This window comes from Caloenas nicobarica, chromosome 5, assembly GCF_036013445.1.
Source record: "Caloenas nicobarica isolate bCalNic1 chromosome 5, bCalNic1.hap1, whole genome shotgun sequence".
In the NCBI taxonomy this organism is placed as follows: domain Eukaryota; kingdom Metazoa; phylum Chordata; class Aves; order Columbiformes; family Columbidae; genus Caloenas; species Caloenas nicobarica.
The window spans coordinates 27,186,429-27,213,913 of record NC_088249.1 but is presented as its reverse complement, the minus strand read 5'-3'; the positions used below and the strand labels follow the sequence as shown (position 1 = coordinate 27,213,913).

Here is a 27,485-nt window from a genome sequence, read left to right as displayed (position 1 = left end):
AGTACACAGAAAAAAACTAAGACAGTGTATACAATGCCATTATAGTAACAATATTCAAATATCTAATGGAAATACTTAGACCATTTGAACAATGTGCTTCAAATGGTGAACTGCAGAAATTACTTACAAAGGTAAATAAGATTGGCAGCCGTATCATAGTATTCGTAACATGAACATAATTATATTGGCTATTTTCACAAAAACAGAGCATTTGGTTTCTGAACAATGAAAGCATTTAATGATTAAATAAACATGAGTATGTCTGTATAACAAATATGCTGTTGCTTCATATAGTCTGGAGCTACTTTCAGGTGTTTGTTTTAATTCTTCTGAAAGAAAGAGCTTGCTCATGTGCACTTTGTCAACTGTTTTCTACAGGTAACTGTAAATGCCTGTTTAAAGTCATGAAAACAAAATCCAGAGGAGGGCAGCCCTTGGTAGTGGGAGGATGGAGCGTAGCTTATGTGTCACCGTTTAACACTGCCAGGCAGCTCTGCAGCAGCTGTAAGTTACCCTGTAAAAATAAAGAAAAACATGACTGCATTTCCCCATTTTCTTTTGTGCTTGCAGCAAAAAAATGTTTTTTAAATAGCAGTGACACCACTCAAGGAGAACAGACAGGTAGAAGTATTTATGTGAGTAACTTTTATCTTAAAGAGTTCTTTAAATGTAGAAGCCTTGTATCATGGAACTAAATGGAGCCAACGTGAGGTTCAAAAATAAGCATTTTGTACCCTTTCCATGTTGCTTCACAAGTTCCTTACTGAAGATCTAGTCTGGCCACAAAAACTATTCACTGCAGAGCACTGTCTTAGCAATGAAGTTCAGAGTCACAAAGTTTTCATTTTTTATATAGTATTACCATTACTCTGTCACTGAAATACTCCCAAAGCAGAAGTATTAATATATTATAACAAATACTAAATTCATCAAGAAGCGTTAACTAATTCACAGCACTCAGTATCTCCTTGCTGTAGCAGCCATCTCAGCTCCCGGCTCTGTTCAAGGCCAGGGATTGTTTGAAAGACAACAGACTGACTGACATGCTTAGCCAGACGATTTAGCCATCAACGCTGAGTTTGCAGCGCTTCTGCAGCCGGAACTGCAGAAGCAATTATCTGAACATTAACTAAGCTTCATCTCTAAGGCCAACTTCTGCCCTTCTTTTTAAACACCTGTGGGTCAGTTTTTAATCTTACTTAAAGCATTCTGACTCTACTGTAAAAACATATGGGTTGACTTTCAGATTTCTGAATTCATTTACAGAACTGACACTTACAAAACACCCTTGTGAATTAAGCAAATGTGACTGACAAGTAAGCCAGGATTTACTTTCCAGAAAAAAAAAAAAAAGACGACACACACCACCTAGTATTCACGTTGGTTTGTGCATTCATTTATGTGTAGATCACTTCAGCTACTGGCTATTCACTATGAAATAGTTGTACTAGATTTGTTCCCAAATCTGAAATCTCTGTGCAAGAATCAATCTTAGGTTGTTGACACCATTAATTCCTATCAGGTTCAGATAAAATGCAAGATCAAAACAAAAACAGTCTGAAGGCCCAGTTACCCTTCTAAACATTTTTTTGATCCAAAAATAAACCTGTAAAGAAAACTTCACACAAACAAGAGCACGTAATTAAATAGTGTCAGTAGCCATGATTTGTATGTCCTCGATAAACAACCCACACAAGTACTAAATAATTTGTAGTTCTTACATTTTCAGTTGAAAGCATTCCAAGTGACCTGTGGCAGAGAAGCAGAAGGATACTCATCCCTCAACCCAAAAAGGTAAGAAATCATAATTCTATCCCCCATTAAGGGTCTTAAAATCCAGATTAAGCAATTAACTAAATTGAAGGCTTCAAAGTAGAAGACTCCCAGTTGTGTCTACTGAATGCTTTTCAGTCTTCTCCAGTGATCTCAGTTACAGCTTCAACAGCTTTTTGTCCTTTTATGCCTATAATGGCAGAGGACAGTCACAAGCTATTTAAAAGGCTTGTAATTCTGCAATACGAACAAGTTCAATATACATGAGATGCATGGGGACTTGGTGGCCCATCTTTGCAGTGTACAAGATTCCTAAATCTAAGGTCTGTTACTGAACAGCTGATTATTAGCTGTAATGAATGAAAAGGAACACTTCAGTCTGAAGCCGTCAGTCTTCAAATGGAATCCTTCACTCTGAAGTAAAATATAATTGTGGACTGCACACGTTACCTACAACAAAAGTGTGACTGTCATCTTTTGGCCACCTCTTTACAACCCATCAGCAGCATGAAGTGTATTTGCAATTCACAGGCGACTGCATAGCACTCTAAAGAAAAGAGGGTGCCAAGATGTCCTTTACACATCAGCCATTTCCAGACTCAGCCAGCCAGTCTACTGACATTTTCCAAATAGGCACATCATTTTTTTTTCATTAGATCAAATTTACAAAGTTCACAAGAACAACCTTTTTAAAATTATAATAAATCAAGGACAATAGAGGCCATGAGCCATTACTCTTTCTGGCTGCAACATCTGACACACTTGAATTATATCAGCATATCTTGAGAAAGTCCTATACATTCAGGCTCAGGAAAGTGTTTCTTGCAAACTCAGACTCCTAAATTCTAGATATTACAGTTACTGGCAGAACCACTGTGACGTAAACATCCTCTTCAGGAAAGAAAGAATTGCTGACAAAGCATTTAATCAAATCCCTTAGCACTGGATTTTGCTTACTCTCTTCTTCTGTCAGTTCCAAACAGACATCTGTTGCTAGTAACGCAACAAATTCATTTTCCACAAAAAAACAAAGGTAAGAGCGTATATATGAATATTTGTGGAAAGAGATGTTTAGATTTTTATTTTTATTTTCTATTTGAAGGAAGTGGTTATTTTACATTTCATATGTCAAAAGAGTCAAAGTATAGCCAAGGCTATAAGTGCTTTAAATATATTATTATAACCTTAGCAGCTTCACCAACTATCATACCTCCCTTCTTGAACATGAATTCCAACATGGGAACGCCTCAAAATCCAACTGTTCCAAATACTGAATAGGTTTAAATGCAGCTTTTGCACTACACGTCCAAACAATCAGGTCTTATATTAGCTACACCTGTATGAAGTAATGAATAAACATGACTAGCTAGCAAAAGAGAAGCTAAACACTACCTTGAGATATTCAGGTGGAACAGCCATAGAAAAAGAAACATCAATCTGTTTAGTGTAAGTCAGAGACAAGCAGAATCTAAAGCTGCAGTTTGGCAGCTGTTTTAAGTAAATCTAGGGTATGTGCTGCTGCTCTGAAGTCAGCTCTCTTCTATTCCCAGACCCTTCCAGCCAAAACTGCGTTTTGACAAGGGATATGGCGAAAACAAGACAAAGTAAAGCTTAGAAAAACCTAGAGCAACTTTTAGCTCCATCTTCCTACGCAGCTGCACACATAATAGTGCCAATATAGGGAAAAGGAACAGAGTCATGCTTCATCATCCTTCCTGGCAATAGTCTGCACTTGCATCAACTTAAAGCAATCTCAACCCACAGTCTGATTTTTAGCTTTTTCAAAAGTCTTGAACTGCAACCAGGAAAGGGTGAGAGAATATTAGCAGATTAAAACAAGTATTTTATAAGGAAGTAGTATAAACATAACCAGGCAGAGAGGGTGCACTTAATATTTGTACAAACAGCATCCCTGATTTACTGAAAGCTTTATTTCCGTATCACCCCTCAGTCTTCAAGAGCCACACAGCCAGATGTAGCTAAGGAAATGGGAGCTGGTTCTCAGAACCTGCTCTCCACACTGCGGTCATTCTGACTTCTTCAGTGCAACGATCTCTGTGTTTTGGAATTTGTGTTTTTCTTTCTGCGCAGAGCAGTCATGCAGCCGCCTTCACTGTGGCTGAATTCCTCCCAAAGACAAAGACAGCCTCTCTGCTGAGTTCCAGTACCCATTGCTGCATCAAGATTTCACCTCCTTTCTTTCTGTGCCAGGCAACTCCAGAAGCCACATGGTTAGACTTATTCAGAGACAAATGCATCTGCATGACCCCTCATTTGCAGGGAAAAAAAAAAAAAACAAAACACCACAACCAAAAAACAAAAAAAACCCACACAACCAAACCAAACCACCAAACATAACAACAATAAAAGACTCGTAGCAAAAACCTGCTGCAGCAGAATCTGTTGCTCCCAGCCCCCTCACCCCAGGTTAGCTATTTTTGCTGGAAAGTGCACTTAGACCTGAATAACAGGTCATGTTGCAAAGTTTGGGAATGCTGTGCTCCCCATGCCATTGACAAGCCAAGCAATTCCCAGTCTGCTAAAACTTTAGGCTGCTAAAACTTCACCCACCTCCAGTAGCTGCAAAAGCACAAAGACAAGGACTGCTGCAGCACTAGGCAAAGCATTTTGTCCAGAACCTTAAAGCAGGGGGCTTTTGATCAGACTTCATTAATTTATTGCCTACATGAAAAAGGAGCTCTTTTTTTGCTTCTACAAGCCCTCTTTTGGCTCTTCTGCAAGAGGAATTGGGTGTCTACAAACAACCCACCTTAGCCCAGCCAACCCCAGGGCTACTTACGCCTCTCTGAAATGGGAACATTGTTCATTATTTGCATTGCAACAACTATAAAAACATTCTCTCTGAGACAAGGAGAAACCTTCATATTCCCCTAACATTGCTCTTCACACATCAGGGGACAATGCTATCTCAAGAAAAACCCCAAGTCTTTTCACATCATCTTTCTTCCTTTTATGGAACTCAGAAAGTCTCCACCAAACAATTTTCATCCTTCAGTCCTCTGTACAGATAAATGAAAATCTATCCGTAAGGCTATCCTCAAATACGCTGGTTATAGCATTAATAAGAAAATTTCCCATTATATAAAATCGAATAATATGATGTATTGCACTTGTAAATTCTGCAATAATCCAACTCAGAATCTGCAGAAATAAAAGCACAGTGAACTGATCCATCTGCAATAGCTACTTTTGAATAAATACGAAACACAAGCTTTGAAAAAAACAGAACTGTTAGATCTAGTGAGAAACAAAATATCCTTTCATTCAACAAGTCACAACATCTGTTAACATTTTAAGAACTGTCACTGTTAGTCAAAATGACCTTTTATATTGGAAAGCTTTAAATATTCAAAACTGTCTAGTGAATCTTAGAGTGCTCCATGATAAAGTAGGTGAAAAGGGTCAGCAAAAAAAAAAAGTTCACCTTCAGAAACAGGACTACAGTTCAAAGCTTCTGTTACACCCTTATATACTCCTTGTTGGTAAATTTACTAAGACAAGGTAAGTCGCAGACTGAGACAGACTATCTGAAGAACTATGTCTTAAACACAAGCTGTGGTGACAAATGAACAGCGAAAAAAATTCAAGCTCTTCCAGGTAAACTGAAGACACCAAGAAGCACATATCAAGTAAGCTGAAAGCTACAGAAATATTTTCTGCCTGCCTTCTGCAGTTATTAGCTGTCAAAATTCAAGAGAAAATTACTACAAGATTTTGACTTGCACAGAGAGTTAATACAAGCGATTCTTCAAGGATACCTTAGAAGATAGAGACTTTTTTAAAACATTCCACTCCAAAGCATGTGGGGACTTCAGCAAGGGTGAGTTACAAGAGATGATGAAGAGTCAATGACTGAAGCAGGACAGAAGCACTGTGGATTCATTCCCTTATTAAAGCACGAGATGGCAAATGAATAAAAGCTGTTGCAAGCACGACTGTTAGGGCTATTAATTTCACTAAAACCCATAACCAGTACATTCATGACCAAATATGGGGATTTCTGGAAGACTCAGGGCTGGATACAGACAGCTGTTACACACAGAGAAGTAGGAAGGCTGAATAGTGCACAGTTTTATGAGAAGCTTTAAGACTTTAGGGAAAATGTAGCTGAATTTCTGATATAGCACGTTAAAGTAAGCACTGTTCATCTGAAAAAGGAGCCAAGTATTCCAGACCTTACTGATTACTTTACCAGCTAAATATCCCATCAATGTGAATTTACACCAACAAAGATTAAAAAAAAAAAAAAACAACCAAAAAACCCAAACAAAAAAAGCCCCACACGAACAAACAACCAAACACAAAACAAACCACCTCCCCAAAACAACCCTTTTTACCCTGCATTAGTTTTACAAACAATGGTTTTGGCAGAATGAAGAATGACACTGTCAACATTACTGAAAAGAGTGTAAAGCAGCAAGTTAACTCAGCAACACTATACACCTCTTAACTCGTCCTTTCAAGACACATTCTGAGTTAATTCAAAGCTTGGTAGTCAACGCACTTTCAGATTTGTGATGAAAATGAGAAATGCTGAAGAGTTGACTTAAAAGAAAGCCGCCTCCTGTTATAGCACTGTTAAAATAAAAGACTGTTGTACTCATCCATGGAATCAGAACAGCTAACCTGATTTAACCAAAAATATTACTTTCATATGGATTAAAAGAATCAAATACATTGTGAAATTTAAGGACAGTACAGGCCCTCATTTTTTTTCCTGCAAAAGTGTTTTTTACTGAAAAGGCTATCTGCAACATTCCTCTTTTGTTAGCACTTTATAGTTTAAAGGCAAACAGGTTCATAAATCATACTCAGAGTAACACTGATCTCTGACTTCAGACAGCCCTGTGTGATTTCATGCTTAATAGTCAGCCTATCCTATACATCAAGTCCCCAACATCTGGTTAACAGGAGAAACCACTTCCAATATCACAGTAAAATGGAGAGATTAGTTTTTAAAAATAGGTAGGTATTCAAACTCTGCAGCTATAAATATTAAACAGCTAGAGAAACATAAAACTGAAGCCAAAATTTTCTTCAAGAAGATGAGTTTTCCAAAGGCACATCAAGCATACCAGTCTCTGAGAGATACTTCATCTGTACTTCCCCCCCCCCCCCCCCTCTTTATTATTCAAGAAAGTTTACCTTTCTGGATGATGCTTACCTTCATATTCCCCTTTCTGAATGTGAAGTGCATATCACATAACAAATGTAGCCACTGGGGTTATTCAAGCATGTAATATTTAAAATCAGTTGAAATACAGGCCAAAAAGGATCACAATTACCTTAGCATGCTTTAATTCCAGTTCTGCTAGTTCCACCAGATTTTTTCTGAATGCTGCAACTCTTCTTGTCTTAAAGTCTATCAGTTCTATAGAAAATAAAAATGGATTCATTAACATTGGATTCATTATTGCTAGTGCCCTCAACTGTTAACAGATTCTCCTTCAGGATGGCAGAGGTAAAGGGTAAGAGAAAGCAACAAGGAAAAACTCAAGTTTAATCTCAGCACATTCTGGGCTCAAAGATACCGCTGCACCGTTGGATGAGTGCAAACCAACACTGCAGTTCCTCATCTCTAGCTAACCTTTTGTGGACACAAAGCTCTTTGGAGAAAAGACTGCAATGTGGATGCTTTTAAACATTTAGTTCTCTTATTCCATGTGCACTGTTCTTTCAAGGCTGATATGTGAAAGTCTTTAGGGAAGATACTAAGCTAAAGCTAGCACAAAGAACAGAGGAAGCAAGTACACTTCATGCGTACACCTTTGTGGCTAATAGGATCACTCATTCTCCACTGTCTCATTTATAGGAATCATTAGCCAGATTTACAGGATCAAACAACACTTAAATGATTAAAAAAAAGAAGAGCATGATATTTAAACCTTGAACAAATCTGCCCCACACAATGAGACAGATGACTACTAACTCACAACAATCTTAGCCTAAAAGAAGCAAGTAACTTTCCAGGAAAAAGGCGATATGTAAATAAGGTTTCTTTTCTCTACAGCTATCGGTAACTCTGCAACTTCAATGAAATCTCATTTCGTGATCTCTTTTCTAATGTAATATCATCTCTGCAACAGACTGCTGCCTTCACAGAAGAACGCATAAAACCAAAAGCAGAATTTCAACAATACTTTAAAAGATTAGGTTTGCCGTTACTGCTAGCAATTATCATTTTGTATCCTATGCATATAAAACAAGCAGTTAACAAATAATTTGCACCTAGACTTTGCTCTGCCTAATGGAGCTTTGAGGAGTCAAAGGAAAATATCACTTTAACTTTCTAAAATAAGTAAATACTGATTAAAACATAGTAGTTCTGCTTAGGAAACAGAACAAAAAAACTATTCTCATTAATAATATCCTAAAATCTGTTAATTTTCAATTATAGTTACGTAGAATCAAAGACCATCCAAATACCTTGTTTTGCTGATTCAGAAATTTTCTCAAATTTCTGACAGCATATTTGCTGAGTAGTTTCAGCTTGCAGCACATCTTTATTTTTTGCTCTTGCTTTATCCAACGCCTTATTAGCATTTTCATAATCCACTAGTGACCTAGATCTTCTATATAGGAGATCCTATTAAAAAAAGCATAAAAGATGTATAGACTTCACAAGAATCTACCCAAGGATTTTAGTATTTACCAAGTAATTAAAAAATCAGATTAATTTTAGTCTTTCTTGCTGTATTTCAGTTCTTATTAAATTATATGCATTCACTTCATCCTGCAAGTCACAGAAATGTCCGTACTGGATCAGACATGCAATTTAATATTGTTTGGTCTGCATCTTGTCTGACAGAGGCTAGCAACAGATGGCTTAGATGATACTCTAAAAAGCCTAAGAAGGAGCAACCATGGGAAATTTCACAGCTTCTTAGATTAGAAACAAACTATATTTAGATTATGTATTTGAAATACTCACAGGGCCCAAGAAACAGCAGTAGCATTTTTTGTGCAACATTTCTTGCTGTGATCTTCTAACTACAGACATTTTCTGTCAAATGCTTCCTCGTTCTGTCATGTTACTTAATCATCTTACAAGAAAAATACTAAGAATGACATTTTTTATACGTATAGAATATCGAATTTGGCTCGTGTTTTTGTATCAGCAGTTGCAGATAATTTGGAATATCCAATTTTAATTTTAAAAAAGTAGAATTGCTTGCAGTCTACAAGCAGCAGACACATTGCAAACACATGAACAATTCACCAACGACTCTTCCACCATTTTTAATTATACTGCACAATTTGGCCTTGATAAGTGGATCACACAGTTCCAGTCAGTCCCACAATCAGCAACTGCATTGTTACCCCTTACATACAACTGAGATCCACGTTTACAGTTGAGGGAGGAATTGCAGGCTAGAGGTGGCAGCATTTTAACCTAATGTGTATTTCTCCAGATCATTCTATACCCTTTAAAAAACAAAACAAACAAATGCAAAACTATTTCACTGAACAAAAACCCATCAATTCACCTTAGCAGCTTGTGATTCCCTCAGGTAATATTTCAGAAGATCAGAAAGTTTAAGATCTTCATCAGCAGATACCCGGGCTTCTATTTTCTGGAAAAACAGCAAGTAAAAGCATCAATTTAAAAACATCCAGACTTTGGGTATTCACTTGTATGATGTAAATACAACATAAAATATACAACAGTATAAGACAAATTGTCTTTTTCAAAAACTAAGATCATGCATTTGTGACAGAACACTTAAAGATGCATCATGAGAAACAGTGTAGAACTTTGTATTAGAATGTAAGCAATAACATACTGTGCAAACAACCTGCTATTTTAAACAACGCTTTCTTCCCAATTTCTATTATATGTATCGCATACTAGAAAAACAGCAGACAAACAAAAACTTATCTAGCATAAAGAGTTGTGCAAGAAGTTTTGTGTTGGTTTTGAGATCAAAGGAAAACAAATTAAGGCACCTTTGCAGACGAGTTGTGTAACTGCATGTATTAAATGGTCCAAAAGACCAAAAAACTTATTGGCTTGTATCTGAAACAGATATTTCTGTGAATTTAGAATCTTAATAAAAAAAAATTGATAAGGAAACATTTTAGGTCAAAGCAAGTAATTCCATTAACTTCATTTTCTTTAAAGTATGTATTTTATGCAGATATGACTGTCTGCGTTTAGGAAATACATTTTTCATTCAAAAGTTTTCCTGTTACATAGCACATATCTGCTCTATCAAGCCAAAACAAATAAGTCAAAAGAGACAATATATTTTAAAATCTAGTTAGGAGCATTGGTAACAATATTTCTGAGTCAAATAATTGCAGAAACAGATCTTGGCTCCAGAAAAAAGCAGCATGAGTGCCATTTTTTGAATTAAGGATTACATTTCTTCATTTCTTTATTCCCTAACAAGTTCTGTGATACTCAATTACAAGTGTGGAAGGCCTGTAAGCATCTTAGAGGAACAGTAGCTTTACTAGTGTATTACACAGAAATGCCTACAATGCTTAGTAGACTGAAGACTCCTAGGTAGAAATCATTTTAAAAAAAGAGATGACTGAAACCTTACGCTTTTTCATCCCTACTAGACATTGCTTAAATGCTTCATATATAAGCAGCCATAAAGCACCCACATATTAATGTCTAGTTGACACAAGATATCCTGCTACTTCCAGGATGTACACAAAGAATGTATCTAAAAAGGTTTCATAGTACATACCCTTGTTTTGTCAAATAACTCTGATACCTTCAGAAAAAACCTGCACAAAGGAAACAGCTTATATTACAACATTAATTTGAACAGTCTAATTACTTTCTAGAACTCAAGATATAATCTGTGTCCGGCAATAGACTGTACAGGCACTGCTTAGAATTGTAATTCAAAGAACTCAGATAACATAATAGTTTAAAACTGTAGCACTTCAAACATCTGGGAATTGTACAACTTAAGAAAAGGTAACGTACAAAGCATAACGGATGGATGTTTTTTATTAAGGAATAATTGCACAGATCCCTGGGGATTCTCTACGCTTCTGTGAATTAAACTCCAGCTACCACCAACCTGGTTAACAGTCCTACACTATTATCAAGCATACTGCACTCAAGTTTGGATGTACGTTTCTTCACACAGTAAATATGACACATGCCCTATTTGGAATCCAGGGAGGCCGAACAACCATGTGGCACATCTTCTTCCCAGCAGACAAGGGTTCAGTGTACCAGTAGGCTCAATTACAGTCAAATCATAATATTTTGATAGAAGACAGATACAGTTCCTGACTGACCCTTAACAGCCTACATCAAATCTCAACACTGCAATTAAAGTTACCAATACGTAAGCTATCACCACATTTGGTGGAAGTATATCACTGTAATTGAGGGTACATTAATAAGTTAACTTTCATACTCATCTCCTACCTGTCATCACACCAACTCTAATAAGTGTACACATTCACAAACATCAACATCTTTAAGCTATTATAGTTAACTAAGTTTTACTTTCAGATACACCAAACTTCATATTTGAGTAAATCACTGAAAGATTAAAGGATAAACATCTGTACATAAAGACTCTCTTCTATGTTCAAAGTTTTAGGGATCTCTGTAGACTTCTTTCTTTTCCTAAAGACAGTAAAATTGCCAGAACAGCAAAACTGTTTTTCAAGATGTTGGTACAGGGAACACCCACAAAGATCATTATACTCAGCCCAAGACTTGTTCACTTTGCACATGTCAAAGCATTTAAAACACTTTTAAAAAACTGGTGAAAGAGTTGGGGTTTTTTCTCATTTTATGAAGACTTTTTCATCTCATCTGTGTAATCTTCTACAAACTGAAGAAAGCAGGATTTTTTTTTCCAGACAAATATTAAAGCAAAAAATATTAAAGCAGCCTGTTACAGAAATGAAATAATAGAGAAGAAAATCTCTTAATGTAATAAAACTATAATAAACTCTCTTTTTCTCATAACAAGAGACCTACCAATCTCAGCAGGTCACCATTAAGACCACTACTTAGCAAATAAGCCCGTAAATTATTAACAATATCTTACTTGCATATATCTGTGGAGTCCTGCGTCCCTAATGCATATAATGAAGAACCAATTCTATTATAGTCATCCGCCACATCTAGAAAAACAAACAAGCACTGTTTTACTGTTTTATTCCTCTTCTTTCTGAAAATTTTGAAGTTCCTCTCTTTCTTGGAGAGTAGGTGTTTTTCTAAAAGGAATATGCTTTAACACAAAAGCAGAAATAAAATTTCAATCATGTCACTTATTATGAAGGGTACTTCGCACAATAAACATGGCGCTCTCACCAAATCGTGAAGATGGTAATTTATCTAGAAATATTTAATACAATTAGCACCTGCTCAGTAAATGTATTGTGCAACATTTTTAGGTTTTATTTTGATGGAAGATGTACAAACTCAACAGCTAAAGTCTGAATTAAAGTCTGAATCTAAAGTCTAAACCTATTTGAAAAAAAAAAAAAGCGTCTAACAATAACAAACAGTAAGTCTGTGTGCTTGAGAGCAGGAAATTGAATACAAACTCCAAACTACCAAAATACAGCACTATATGCACAACAACTTTTCTAGTGCATGCCTAATTTTCAGGAAACTCTTACCTCATCAACAAGTGGTCACTGGTTGAAGTAGCATTAGTGTTAAAGCATTTTAAGCAATGAAAATCCAAGCAGGGTTTGTAAAGAAGGCTGCATAATTTGACTAATGAGGTATTTGCTACATAGTAATCATAAAATCTTTGCCCAGATTTTTTTTTTTTAAGAGCTTTTAGTATAAACTCAATGGATGATGAGAACGCTAACAGATCCAAGCAATGAACAAGACAACATACTTGCTTATTTTTGAAGTCCATATGCCATTTAGCAGAATTATTTTATTTTATTAATAAATAACACAACTTTGTTTTAACAAATTGAGTGGGTCACCTTCCACCCAATTCATTAGTTAATAAATCCCAAGGGAATCTGTGCAGTTCGTTCGTTTCTTCGCAGTGAAGAAAGCTATTAGGAAGTCATTAACCTTCCCTTCTATTTCTCCCATTTAAACGCAAAAATAGATTTTCTGCTGGGAATATGAAGTCAGTATCTTTGCACTCCCTGCAGGCCTCTACTGATCACAAATTACCTGTAAACTACAGATTGCCCATTTCCAAAACAGGCTTCCCATCGCTCTACTCCTCTAGCCAGGATTTCAAAATATGCTGTTTGTCTCAACTCACAGCTTGATAGAAGTTGTCAAACAAACATCCCAGGTGATTTGAGTCTGAAAACCAGTGAAGCTTTGTCACAGGTTTGATCAGTCCCTTCTCACCAGATCCTCTCCAGCTTCATTTCTAACAACTTTCTTTGTTCTACAACCAGTGTGAAAGGCGCTCTCACTATGTAAAGTTTGGCACCTGACTACTATGAATGAAGTTCAATTTTCATTTTAAGAAAACAAACAAAACACCATAAACCACTTCAGGTGGGAAATGAATGAAGACACAAGGTCCCTTAGTACTTCATTAAGCCATAACTGACTCTCCCCATCTCCTAGCATGGATACTAAAGCTGCAAAAGACTTGGTCTTCGTACAAGGGCAGGAGAAGCATCTGAAGAGCTCAGTAAATTCTTAGTTTAATGTCTCATTCAATACCCACTTCAGAGTCCTTACCAACAGAGGTTCATAAATGGTTTGTGACCTGGTTTTGTGTGAACCGTATTACTGTAGATAGCCAAGACAGAATCTGTGAGTTGGACACAAACTTCAAGAAAGTGGATAGGATCTAGTAGTTCAGAGTTTTGATTTATCTAGGCACAAAAACTTAAAATCAAAGGCAATAAAGGTCAACTTTTTTCTGAGCTTCTCAAAACACTCTAATCCTAAATCAAACACAGTAGTCCTAAACCAAAGATTTTCTATTTTCTGAAAGAAGTGTACAGCACTTAAGAAGACTATCTAGAGCTTCCAGAAATCACATTAGATAGCACTCAGCTCAGAAAGAAAAATCAATAGCTAAGTGGAAAATCTTTCCTCAGTAAGAAAAGGGGTCCTGCAAACCAAGCTACTGAACGTACACATTCCAGTCTCCATTCTAAAAGGCTGAAAAATGGAAAGCTGACTTCTTGATCTAGAACTAATGGCCCAAACAGAAGTTTGCTGCTCAGCAAGCTAATGCAATACCTAGTGTGCCAAGAAATTACACTCTGATGAACGTGAGCTCACCCAATCAAGAGCAACTTCATCACATATACTGCTATATACATATATGCTTCATCACATATACTGCTATATTACCCACCTTTACACCTTAAAGACTAAGAATCAAACTTCAAAAAAAAAATTATTACATAAAGTGTGTTTCTCTTCAAAGGGAAAGCGTGAAGAATCAATATATCTTCAGTGTCACATCAGGCTGTTTGTACTCCATCTAGTCTATTACAGCAAAGGCTAAACTTTGAAAGTCACAGTAAACTTCTTTAGCCTATCCAAAGACCACACTTGGATAAATTAATTCATTTTTCACATGCAAAAGTAAAAACTACTGCTCCTCATGAACCACTTCTGTACATATTAACTAGAACTATTTTCGCTCTGGTAAAATAACTCACTTTTATGTGATCTTGTCATTTTATCAGATTTGGCAGAGGCATCTTTGACACGGTTGTGATATTCTACAAGGAATGTCCTTTCATGTTCAAAGAAGTCATCCACATCCTACAAAAAACAAGAACAATTTAAAAAAAACAGGATTTCACTCACTCTGTACAGAGCACATGCAGTGTAAATTTGCATATCTTGCTGTTGTGATACGAAATACAATCCATTTTTATTGTCTAAAACACCATTTATGTACACTGATTTCTTCTTCACTTATTTTATCATGATCTGAAGTTTTATTAAGAATTTATTTAGAATTAAGAATTTGTAACAAGCATCTTAAACGTCTAGATAACTAAAGCTGAAGTGAAGGAAATAATTTCACTACTAACTACCACTTTGGTGACAGAAAAACAATAAATGTTCAGTGCTTAATAAAAGGACATCTACCTAGAAAAAGGAGAGGGGGCAAGAAAGACACCCAGTTGCACAGATGCTGTGGTCTCAGCAGAGATGATAATGAACTAGCTCTGGAATGCTCATCTTGATAACAGATTTCTTTCAAGTTGGTAAATGTGGGTAAATGTTAATATTTTCTGTATTACAATTTGAGAGATTTGGTTTATATTAATTTTTAAAAACCCTCTAAAATAGCACAGATGCTCCATACCATGGAATACTCTACAACATGGGCTTTGAAAAATGTCTTTAGGAAAACTGTGGGTTATTTGGACTTTAAATTTTTCTCCCCATGCTCTGCCTCTAATTCTTAAGTAAAATACTGCTACAAAAATTTCTTTTTTTTAGCTATGTAAAGTTCTGCTTCATTAAAAAAGGAGAAAACAATGTCAATACATTTTAAGTATTGGTATGTTAAGCAGTAATCACCTTTACTCCTGAAACAATGACACCATCTGCTGATTTAACCATATTTTTAAAGAAGTCTTCAAGTTTCTCTTTCTTATTTTTCCCACGAACACTCAACTGAAAAACAAATTCATGAAGTTAGTTAATTTTCTGGAGGCCATAAAAGCTTTAAAAAAAAATAGAACTACTGTCATGGTTTGGCTCCAGCTGGCAACTAGGACCACACAGCTGCTTGCTCACCCCTCCTCCCATCCCCAGTGGGACAGGGAAGAAACTTGAGGAAAAACGGTAAAACTTGTGGGTTGAGATAAAAACAGCTTAATGGAGCAACAAAGGAAAATATAATGAACAACAATAATAAGAGAACATAAAAAGCGATGGATGCACAGCGCAATCACTCACCACCTGAAAACTGATGCCCAGCCCACCCCCAAGCAGTGATTCCCTCCCTCAGCCATCGCCCTCAGTTTATATACTGAGCATGACATCATATGGTAGCGAATATCCCTTTGGCTAGTTTGAGTCACCTGTCCTGGCTGTGTCCCCTCACAGCTTCCTGTGAAAATTAACTCTACCCCAGCCAAACCCTGGACAACCACACACCACAACCTGCTGCTACTAAACTAGTTTTCCTGCTCTCTGCTTAGTCTGCAACAGAATTTAAACCGCAGTTCCAAATGCTAAAAATCAGTGTTCTGTCCTTGTTGCATCATCCTTCCCCACCAAAAAAACCCAAACTAAAACAAAAACAAAAAACAAAACAAACAAACAAACGTCAGTCAGAGTGGACAAGTATAACATCATGTGAAATTGCCACCAAAAGCTGATCTTTTTAATCCAAAACATACTGGACTCCCATTATATTTTTGATGCTGAAGCTAGAGCACATGGTGCATTTGGTTCCCCAGGTAGCAGGAAAATTAACTCCTACAGACTAAATGAATTTCTAACTTTCACAATACAAATATGTCTGGTATGAAGGAACTGATGCAATGTGCTCCAGGAGGTAAAGCCCTCTTAATCAATTTTCCATCCTACCATAAAAGTACATCTTGATTTCTCTTGCCAGCAGTTCAGTTTTCAATACTCACATCCTGATTATATTCCAAGAATACATGGAAATTTAAATCCTTTCTCAAAATAGGATGTGCTGCCACACGACACAAAAACACTTCATGCATTGCAACTGTCTTCTTGAATATTGCCAAATATTCACTGAAAACAAGAAACAAGACAAGAATTTTACATGAAGCAGCTAAGTTTGAGATAAGCCTAAAGAGCAGCTTTAAGAGATCCTCAGTAAGGGCACAAAATTATAAGCTGATAATAGTAGAGGTTATCACTCCAATATTTGATAAATACAGAAAAAAATTGCACAATGTTAATACTAGGGGAAAATTTGAAGCCCTAACATATCAGAGACTTTTAATGAAGACTCAACAAATACATTCCGATTTTTAAGGCTAGCTAACACAGACTGGTTTGCTGAAAGTGTAACCTCATTTAATTGCCCTTTCCCCAGCTCCACAAAAATCAAGAAACTGCGATACAGACTATAGTCACTAGGTGCTACGTAGCTGATATACAAATTCCTTCCTCCCCATCTCCATCCCCTTGCCTGTTTGGACCCTCCTTACTTTAAATCTTCATGTAGTTTTGTTAGCTGTTTAGACAGCAGTCTTTTATTCCATGTTAAAGCACCTAGCCTTTTGGGGCTGAAGTTTATATGGATGTCTTGCTTCATAGTGGTTCTAAAAGTGAAATTAAGTGCTGTATTTGGTAGGTACAACCCAAAAATCACATTTAACTATGACAATCTTGTAGTTGCCCGGTTCAGCCAAAACAATTTCAAAGCAATTACTCTTTTGTGATTTAATTAAGACAACATTCTTATCAATATAAGTTGGCTAGAATTAATTTTGTTTTGCAAATTCAATTAATAAGATGTAACTTGTCTAGAAATGAGGAAGGGACTCTTTTCACCATTCTGAGGTGAAATGGTGAAATTATAATCAACACTTTTGCTTCCACTATGTGCAAGGAGGTTAAGATTTACATACCAGCAAACCAGCAGGGCCAGTGTTGGGAGATGTTTGATCTCAGTGAGAGTAGTAGTCATTCAGTGAAGACAAAAAAGGAGGATGCAGAGGATGGAGGTGGCAGTAGAAGAAACCCAAAGTTTTCTGTGTTATCCAACCCCTAACCAGACCACAAGAGAATCATGATCAGGGCCGCTGGAAAACCACAGATTCTTTAAAATCTAGTGTTTTGCTAACTTCCAGTTTTCTGCATATGAAGTGTATATCTACTCTGCTATAAATTGTATTGTACATAACACTAATACAGAACTTTTTAAGACATTTGCTCACAGCAGCTGGAGTTTGGAGAGAAAGCCACAGTTCTAAAGTGTTCTATGTACTTTTCTTGCCAATTCTGAGCTCTTGATAGAAGCAGTCTAGAAGCAGCGTAAATATACACTTGAAAACTGAAACCAATGACAGGAAAAAGATCAAAGAAGTGAATGCATGATAAGGGAAGTGGATGAAGCAAGGAGAAACCTCACTGTGTAACTCAATATGGAAAAAAAAGCCTAGAACAGATATTTCAATACATATTAAATTCACAGTAAGCAAAAATACTATTTTCAGGAAGTATATTCTCCTTGTGCAAAAAGAAGAGAGTGTCCAAAAAGTATTTTCTAGTAATCTCCATGTTTCTCAGGAAACAGAAAGTTGTCATCTATGTTTACAGTACCAACCACATGCAAAAATCCCTAGTTCAATCACTACATGTATAAACCTTAAAAGTCTCATTATGCTTATAAAATGTAGAACATCAAACCTAAAAAAGATAGAGGCTGGCTCATCCCTTTGCAGGTGTTCTGTGAAGAAAAGGATTTAACTAATTTCTTCCTTATAAAACAAGCTGATTTTTTTTCCTGCTTCAGATCTTCCATGAAATTATTTCTACAATTTTCCTAATGGCTCTGATCATGATCACTAAGATAACTCTGGTTATGCAGCAACTGGATTCTCAAGCCTATATCTCACAGAGAACCATTACAGTGAAATCACAAACATGGGACAGCAAACAGCAGCAAAAGTTGAGGAATATTAAAAAAAAAAATTTTAAAAAAAAGCAGTAATCAAGTCTACATACGCCTCCAGTTCTTGTTTCATCTTGGTGAATTCTTCTTTAGTCATCGATCCTTCCCCTTCTCCAAGTTTCTGCAACTTCTCCCTTGAGGCATCAAAGTCAGGCCTGGGTGGTGCTGGTGGAATCTGGAATTGGATCAAGTTTTTTTAATTGCTCATCTTTTCAGTCAGACAACATCCATTCAGTACAGGAACTGTAGATTGCCTGCAGCTTTTTCATATGGCTCTCTCTTTCATTATTCATTACAGCATTTATGGATACAGTCTCTCATTCATGAGTTAGACATGCTGCATTACTACACCAATTTTGGCCAAGTGTCCTTGAAGATTACTAAAGTATTAACTAATGGCTTCAGTAGTTTAATTACAACAGAAACCAAATAATACCTAGCTTTCCTATTACAATGAATTAAAACTTCATGTAATTATTGTATTATTAGTTTTGATTTAGCTTATTTGGTAAGTATTATTTCTTGTTTAAAGAAAAAAAATAAAAAGAATTCCACAATTGTTATCACATCATCTATTTATAACTTCCAAAAACGTCAAACAAAAAAAACATTCCATATTGTTTGCAGGTACTGGTTCTTTCTTGCAGCACTGTTGAAATAACAAAGCACACAGCAAACAAGTCTCCAGGTTAATCTTGTAATACGGTGTATTAATATTGAAACAGAAAACACCGCAGTCAAACTAATCCTGAATTGCTATCAATAAAGGGACACAGAACAAAGATAAACTATGCTTAAATTTTAGTTCACTGATATTTGCCCTTTACATTAATGCATTACAAAAAAAGGAAAATCTGGCATCTATGCTGCCAACTGTCTGAAACTAGTAATTACCACACTGAAAGTCTAGTCACTTCAGATGGCTTTTCTGACAAAAAAAGACTAGCTCAAGAATGGTATAACACATCGCAAATTATATCAATCATAACGTATCCATTAGGCAATTAGAAATATATATTAACCTTCTGAATCTGTAGACACCTCCCCCCCCAGCCCCATCACAAAATGAATACCTAACTTTCACATGAAGACAACAAATATTCCTATTTGTAACTAAAATATGAACAGCAACACCCATTTTTAATAGGAAGTATCATAAGGTGACTATTTTGGGACTTCTATTCCCTGGTGGCCTGAAATAAACTTCAAAACATAAGTTGTTAAGTTTTGTATTAAGGTCCTCTGTAGTTCTAGATGGTATTTGCGTTTTGGTTTTTTTGGTTTTGTTTTGGGTTTTGTTTGTTTGTGGTTTTTTGTGGGGTTTTGTTTGTTTGTTTCTCCTCCAACTGATCTATGGTAAAATGATTCTGACCTTCATAATGAAAACTGGAAAAGTCTAATTACTAGAGCTCAGCCACTGCACTCTGACATTCCAGCTAAAACAAAGGTAACATGAAACTTGTAACTAAGTTAAACATTAGCTTGCAAAAGCAATACCACCAAGTTATACAGTTCACCTATCTCCCACACTTTTAACAACATGGACTAAGAATACACTTGGATACCGATTAAACTACCCACTCCTTAGGAGTGAAAGGCGAGAAAGTATGACAACTACAGTAACTTTCCTCCAAGCTTGCTTCAACCATTCATTTTATGGAATTGCATAAAGTGAAGTATTAGAGAATCTGAAATGATTTTAGGAGGAATGAACATTTGCTGTTTCCATTGCGTTTAAAAGCAGTCACAAGTACTTTGATGCATTCCACACAAAACAGTGCACATAAACCAAAAGAACTTAATACTTACGATATAGCCAGCATAGTCCTCATTCTCCACAAAAGAATCATGAAGCCAAATAAACTCTTCATGTTGCCGAACAACAGAAAATTCATTTTGTTTGAAATTTGGTAAAGAGCTCTAGGAGGGGAAAGGAGGAAGAATTGGAGGGGCAGGGCAGGGGGGAAATCATTACTATACAAAAACACATTGAAGGAACAACAAAAATATCCCTGTAAAAATAATCCGATCATCCAAGTAAGGATTTGACCAACAAAGTTCGTACAGCCATAGTTACCCCTGTCTTAATTAGTGCAGTAATCAATTGGAATGGGTTGCCCAAAGAGGTTGTGGAGTCTACGTCCCTGGAGATAGCCCAAACCCAAGCAGACAAATCCTGAGCAATGCGTTCTAGTTCACCCTGATTTAATAGTGGGAATTAGGGAGGAGATGGGACTAAACGATCTCCAGAAATTTTATGCAGCCTCAACTATTGTGTGACTCTGTGATCACCAAACATTCAAATGAAAAAAAAAGCCATAAACAAGCTGTAACTAAAAATAATTTTTGAATTCCATAATGAACTATATTTTTAGAATCTGAAACCATGGCTAACCTAATAAAAAAAACTATACTGAAGACTATCGAGGTATAGTAAATAGTCTACCTGCAAACAGGCCAAATAATAAGCATGGAAATGGCATGACAACATATCAGTACAAAATACTGAACATCACTTTCTTTCTAAACAGTTTTTAAACTCTTAACTTTTTAGCCATCTTTTCTTAAGCACTGCAGCTACACAGTCTCAAACATGAGATAATGCTACTTTCTCATTTCCTTGAATTGTGTTACAATTGTTTCAATAAACAGTTTAAACAAACTTTCTTTTCTATATAATTAAGAAAATGTTCAATGTACAAACCCAGGCTTTTACCTTTGTATGGACAGTGAATTTCACTTTGTCCCTCTCACTGAGTGCATCTGAGATATCCACTTGCAGAGCAGCATCAGTCTGAAGATCTACATTTATTGCTCTAAGCTAAACAAAGAAAAATATATTTAGCTTAAATTTACAAAAAAAGTTAATTATATTTCCCTTATTCTTCATTTGAGAAGAACCCTGATCCTGCAAAGCAGAACATCCTTAGAAGACTGAAGACAGGTTACAAAAAACCTCAGCATTAAAAGATTATTTCCAGCGGAAAAAGAAATTCCAGTAATGCTCCTTATGTCACACATGACCATACAAATAATGTCCTTTACCATACTCCTTGTTAAAGCACTATTTTTATTTCTGTACATTGTTAACTTGCTAGCAATAAAGGTGGTCAAGACAAAGTACATTTACAGACAGCAGCAAGTTCAGTAGGTTTTTCTCTTCACTTTTCATTCCTCTCTCTCCCCTGAATCAATAACCTGCTATAAGTAAATGTGCTTGTAAAGGTAATTATAAGGGTAACGACAGTTGGAAAGGTACTGTTAAGGACAGAAGTGGTCCTATCTTGCAAGGAAGCAAGAGCTATTAAAGACCTGTTTTACTCACATTGTCTTACACTATTCTTTCCTTTAACATTTCCCATGATATACTGAAAAGGCTTAAAAAAAAATAATATCCTGCACTTCACAGAACTAAGTCTCCTTGGAGATATTTTTCTGAAAAGAAAAAAAAAATTAAAAAAATACCTAAGAATTCAATCTCTTCAAAATCAGCATGAGAAATGGCAAAAGTGTAAGGAATATGCATATTTTTTTCAACAAGATATGAAACCTGAACTCACAAAATAATTCCAAAGTCACAGCAAAAAGAAAATAAGACAATGATCAAGTACAGAAAAACTGCAAATTATCTGAGCACCACAACATTTGGCAGTAACTGGTCCAAATGCTTCAAGAGTACTTGGTGAAACTATAACCTCATCCAGACCTCAACTGGAAATTCAAGTCCTCTCACCCTTGCACCCTTGTAGTTCCAGAGCAATTTGTCCCATGACAATTTCATCATCATGATCAACAGACACTGAGAATATTTTTACAAGTACTAAGGCTAATTCTGAAATTTTCTGCAATCACACTGTCAAAAAAAATGTTTCACGAGGCTAACTTTCTACTGAGGCAGTGTTTTCTTTGATAATGCATTTTTTTTCTCAAAATATCACATTTGACAGTAGAAAAATGCTTTGCCATACAAAGATATAGACTTTTTCCCCATAAAATTTTTCAGGACTGCATTTTGAAGTCTGTACTCAAGTACAAAAAGGCTTTAAGTATCTGCAACACACAGTACAAAGGTTACACATCAGCAGATTTTGAAGGTAACACTACAAGGCACTGGAACAGCACTAGGAGAGAAGCATCAACTGCCACGTCTTTTTTCCACCAGTTATCTTAATCCTTATCTTAAATCATAGTAGTCAGCTCCCATTCCAGTTTTCTTGTTAACCTCAATGCACAGACAACTCTGTTCCTTATGTAGCAGCAACCAGACTAACATATCCTAGAATTAGCATATTAAACTAAACCAAAATCATAGTCTAGCATATTCTGCTAGGCTAGCAAAATGTAACAGTTCAATAGCTATCACACAAATAGTAATAGCTTTTCCTTACAGCAAAGTTGGAAATCATTAAAACCACCGCACAGGAACATATTCACACACATGACTCAGGCAGCGCCTTTTGTTGTGTTTTCCCAAGGTTTACGGGGTCACGGCCTCACACAAAGGCATATTATCATGCAACAGCCCACTGCAGATCACTTCTCAGAGGCAAAATCTCGTAGCTCCTACTGAGTTTCCAATGTGCTTAACATCTAACTTAGGAAAGAAAAATATAACCTGACATACCAATGTCTGCCTTATGTCATGACACCAAATTTTTCAGCTTGTAAAAAAGTTTTTAGTGGTTACACTATCTGGGGTACTGTTTTTCTCCAATCTCCAAGAACACATTAACAAACAGAGCAATCTCAGTAAATAATCTGGATTATCCAAATGGTATTTCTGTAGTCTTTCACAGGTCACAAAAATTTCCACTAAAATGCTTTTTTCCCCTCCTTTTTTTTTTTAAAAAAAAAGTGGTACAATACAAAATTCTAAAATTCAGTATAACAGCTATTCAAGTTTGTCACTAGTGTGTACGCAGTCTCTAGCGCAGCACACTCTTACCATGTGCACTATTCACAACTTTAGAAACAAAATTATTATCTGTGCTGAGAAAATAAAGAGCTACCTTAACATGACAATTTCACTCATGACATACAACTGTAAAAGACTACTTGTTTGATGTATACTCAGTTAAGTTTGTAACAGTTTAATCATATGTTAAATTATGCTGTGTAATCTGACTGCCAAAAGGGAACATTTTCATCTGCAATGGTAATGAAGTCTTTATGAAAGATGCCAAAGACAATCAAAGTTGAAGGACTTTAAATGTATTCATGTGACACATCGGTTCATGTTGCATTACTAGGAATTAAATTCACGAACTTCATCACATAACTTAAGCAATCTCTTTACCACTACTTCTGAAAGAAAACCGCCACCAATGGATGGCTTTCTAGTCATGAAGGTAGTAGAAAATGAGAAAATAAAAAGCTACAAAATCTGATTTGGTTGAAAAGTGAAACAAAAGTACCTTAAATTTTGGAAAAAATGGAGGTAGGATACCATATCTTTGTATCTTGCCCAACTCCCTGCCCCTCGCCCCCAGTCTGATAGATACAACATAGCACAATAATTTTATGCTTAGATACATGCTCTACACCCATGCTGAACAACTTGCAAAACAAAAGCTAACTTAATTTAGCTGCTTTACAGTTTCCTATGCTATATCAAGAAACTCCATGTTTTATTCAAAGGGTCTAGAAAATACCAGAAACCAAAACCAGGACTAAGTGATGTTACAGTACTAAAAGAAAACACAATGCAAAAGACAGGATTTAGCACCTAAGCTTTTGCTTAAGGATCAATTATACTTCAAATGATAATGGAAGGAACCTGGTAGAGACAAGGAAAACAACAAACCTTACATTCCTGGGTCATGTCATCTATTAACAACAGTAACTTCTATACTCTAAGCTCTTTCAAACGCAGCAGAGAAAAAAGACCCTCTCTTCAGCAGGCTCTTTACAGGCAGAAAAATACACACAGCAAGGGAAACAAATAATACTTTTACAACAAAAGATTACAAAGTGCCATAAGAGCATTAAGCTTCAAGCAGACCTTTTCTATTATAAAGAGCAGCTCATTTCCTCTAAATGAGTAGACAAGGGCATTAGCCAAGTCAGCTAAAGTTTATATAGACACAAAATACATGAGACAGTACTAATAGAGCAACACTATACCACCTTTCAAAGCATGTATTGTTTACATTAGAGAGATCACAAAAAACCCCAACAGGAACTGAGTTACTCCAAGTGAACTCAATAGTATCTTCCTAAGTGAGATTTAGAAAAGCAGTTCCAGCAACTTCATTTTATGCAGACCATTTACAATAAATTTCTTCTACAGACCGCCCACTGCTACTTCCTCAAAGATGATTCTCAGTGCTCTGGTTTACAATACTCTGGAAAAGGCTCTGTATGGTATAACACAATTGTTTGAGAATTATTGTTCCATGTGGCACCAGCATAATTTCCATCACCCCAAGTTAACACAACTGTAGCTGACCAACGTGATTCCAAAGAGTTAAAAGTACAATTGTCATAGCAATATCTGAATTCTAGAGAGGAAAGAGTACTGATTTTCAAAACTAAAAGCTCAATTACTCTAACTAGAAGTTGCGATCCATGCTTTCAAATAAAGGCTTGAACTACTCATTCTTTAATTGCAAACAGAAAAAGATGACAAATCAGAAGAGGGAAACATTTTAAGGAAACCTGTTCATTTTTAGTACTGCTTCTAAGAAAAAAAAAAAAAGTTACAGTTTTGAAGACTAAAGCACAGCAAATCCATTCATGAACAGACTGCCGGTATTGCTTTTGTTTAGATTTTCTGTATCACAATCAAAATCATGCAGATAACAACCTGTGTTTTAACCCCAGAGATTTACAAAACAGTGAAAAAAACAAACAAAAACCCAAACAAAAACAAAACAAAACCCAGACGGACTGAAAATAAGAAACTTGAAAAAAATCAGGGAAAGGAGAAGGACACTGTTCTGATTTAATTCCTCAGTTCTGGACGAAGAGGAGGTAGGGAAAGAAAGAAAGAAAGAAAGAAAGAAAAAAAAAAAGACAACTGAAAAGACTGCACTTGGCCAACTGAGATGATGTTAAGTTGTCCAACAGCACAAACAAGAATGCCAAGAGATTTCTTAAGGCTTTCTAATTACCTTGTGAACTCTGACTACCTGTAGCCTTAGAGGGAAAACTAATAACCAAACAAACAAATACATTTCACACACGACCAGATCTGCATTTGTGATGTTCTACCTGCACCTTCAGATAAAGACAACATAACCGGGCACTTCAATGTCTGTTCCTGAATACCAGGGACAACCTACATAACATACAACTCCATAATTAACAAATTGTTCAGACTTGGTTCTGAAGACACTCGGAGGACAATTTCCACCTTCATCCTTTTTTATCCACTATTCTTACTAAAGTAGGTGTATAACTAAAGGCAAAAGCTCTACAGTGGCCAGAATTGGCCTATACAGCACTAGAATTCCTTTTTTAATTTCTGGTCATAAACTGGAACATAAAATGCACTGAATTCCTACCACGTACATACAGTTAAGAATCACTCAGTACTTAATGTTATATTTGGCATTTGAGCATGGCATGCATGATAAAAGGGTATACCAACACAGTTTTTTTCAGATTTTGTATTTTTAGTAAGATACTTGATGAAGCCACCTTAATTAAACCAGCAATAGCCAAGGCAACCTAAGCAACTCCGAAGCTGCTCTCCTACCTTACTCAGAGTCAGTCTTTCTCAAGACCCTAACTGATAAGGGTAATCAGTCTGAATAATTTACACTAGATTAGCAGATTTGTTGTCTAAGTGAGGCAGGCAAGCTAAAGAAAGATGCAGCAGTTAGAAGAGAAACGAAGGCCAGAAAACAGCAGGGCAGAGAAAAAGGTTTTCTCCGTGAGAAACACAATTATGGCATCTTGCTCCAACAACAGAACTTCTTTTCAATAGTTTGTTATGCAGCGTGTGCCTGCAATGTAAACGTCCCATTGTTATCTCTGGGAGAACCTCCGGGGCCTAGGGAGAGAAGAGAGGGCAGGAGCGTTCCACCCACGGTTAAAGATGGATCCCGGTGCTCTCCACAGGGCTGGTCAACCTGCTCAGGACCACGGCGCGGCCCGGGCGTGTGCGGGGGAGGGGAGCACCTCCCGGGCAGTGACGGGAAAGACACGGAGAGAGAACACCGATCTCTAGCAACACACACAACCCCCCCGCTCAAGCTATTCCCACGAAAGCACTGCCCTTCCAAAAACTCGGGTGACAGAACAATGAAAAATTCAGGGCAAAAACCACACGCGCACGGCCGCCAATTTCAGAGAGAGGCTGCGCTACTTCCACACGAGCAGAGCCCGGCGGACAAACGCCCCGGACCCCGCGGCCCTCCCGGAGCCCTCGCAGCGCCTCCGGCCGGGCAGCAGCCGGGGGACCCCCGCGGAGGGGGCCAACCCCGCCCTCCCCGCCTCATCCCCTCAGGCGCCGAGGTCCCTAACGCCTCCCCGCGGCACTTACCCCTCGGTCCTCCTCCGAGAGGAAATCTGGGCCGTCATCCGAGCCTTCCTGCTGGGGGCGAAGAGGCGGAGGCGGAGCGGCGCGGTGGGGGGACGCGGCGGGGCACGGCCGGCAGCGGGACGGGCGAGGGGAGACAAAGCGCACAGGTTAGCGACCCGGCCGCACGCTCCCGCCCCGCCCCGGCCCCGCGGCCGCCCCGACACCCACCATCATGGCTGCTCGCAGCGCTCCGCGCCCGCCGGCCCGCCCGGAGCCCAACGGCGAGGCGGGGCTGCGGCGCGCGGGGGCGGGGCGGGGCGCGCGGCGGCGAGCGGCACCTCTCGCGAGGGAGCGGCGGGCGTGGGGTGCGCGCCTCGCCCGCCCCTCCGCCGCCCACGCGCTCTCGGCGGCCGTTGGGGGCTGGGGGGGTGCGGGGCAGAAGCGGGAGTGGGTCTGTGCATGCGTGCGGGAACTCGAAGCGCTCGGCACGCTGAGAGGAACCCTGCAAAACCCCCGAAAATGTGCGTGACGGGCGGAACTCCGCTGCCGGCCCTGACCCTTGTTCAGAACCCATCGTTCTTGTGTTTGCCCTGCTCTTCTTCCCGTCATTCCTGTGAGAGGCGGCCTTCGCAGCACCAGCGCGTTACCACATACATGTTTACAAG

General features: G+C 37.6%; 1 protein-coding gene across 2 annotated transcripts; it reads right to left on the bottom strand.

The window, feature by feature from the left end:
* Positions 1–161: 161 nt before the first annotated feature.
* SNX6 (sorting nexin 6) lies at positions 162–27,113 on the bottom strand. Of its 2 annotated transcripts, none has more exons than XM_065635407.1 (14): positions 27,049–27,113; positions 26,842–26,889; positions 21,070–21,174; positions 20,163–20,273; positions 18,407–18,528; positions 16,339–16,462; positions 15,269–15,364; positions 14,392–14,497; positions 11,826–11,901; positions 10,494–10,533; positions 9,282–9,368; positions 8,221–8,380; positions 7,080–7,165; positions 162–514 (listed from the first exon to the last, which is right to left on the bottom strand). In XM_065635407.1, exons 1-14 carry the CDS (start codon positions 27,052–27,054, stop codon positions 461–463), a joined length of 1,221 nt encoding a protein of 406 aa, XP_065491479.1. In that variant the 5' UTR covers positions 27,055–27,113; the 3' UTR covers positions 162–460. The 2 variants fall into 2 exon arrangements, with proteins under 2 accessions (XP_065491479.1, XP_065491478.1); XM_065635406.1 differs by having other exon boundaries at positions 26,842–26,892; positions 27,049–27,108.
* Positions 27,114–27,485: the final 372 nt, after the last annotated feature.

Bases quoted from the DNA above. Each gene is read 5' to 3' on its own strand.
- SNX6 (XM_065635406.1), bottom strand. The intron at 20,274-21,069 runs GTAAAAGCCTGG...TTCCCCTCCTAG, and splicing joins AATTCACTGTCCATACAAAG to AGCTCTTTACCAAATTTCAA. The intron at 16,463-18,406 runs GTATGTAGACTT...TCTTGTTTTCAG, and splicing joins ATGAAACAAGAACTGGAGGC to TGAATATTTGGCAATATTCA.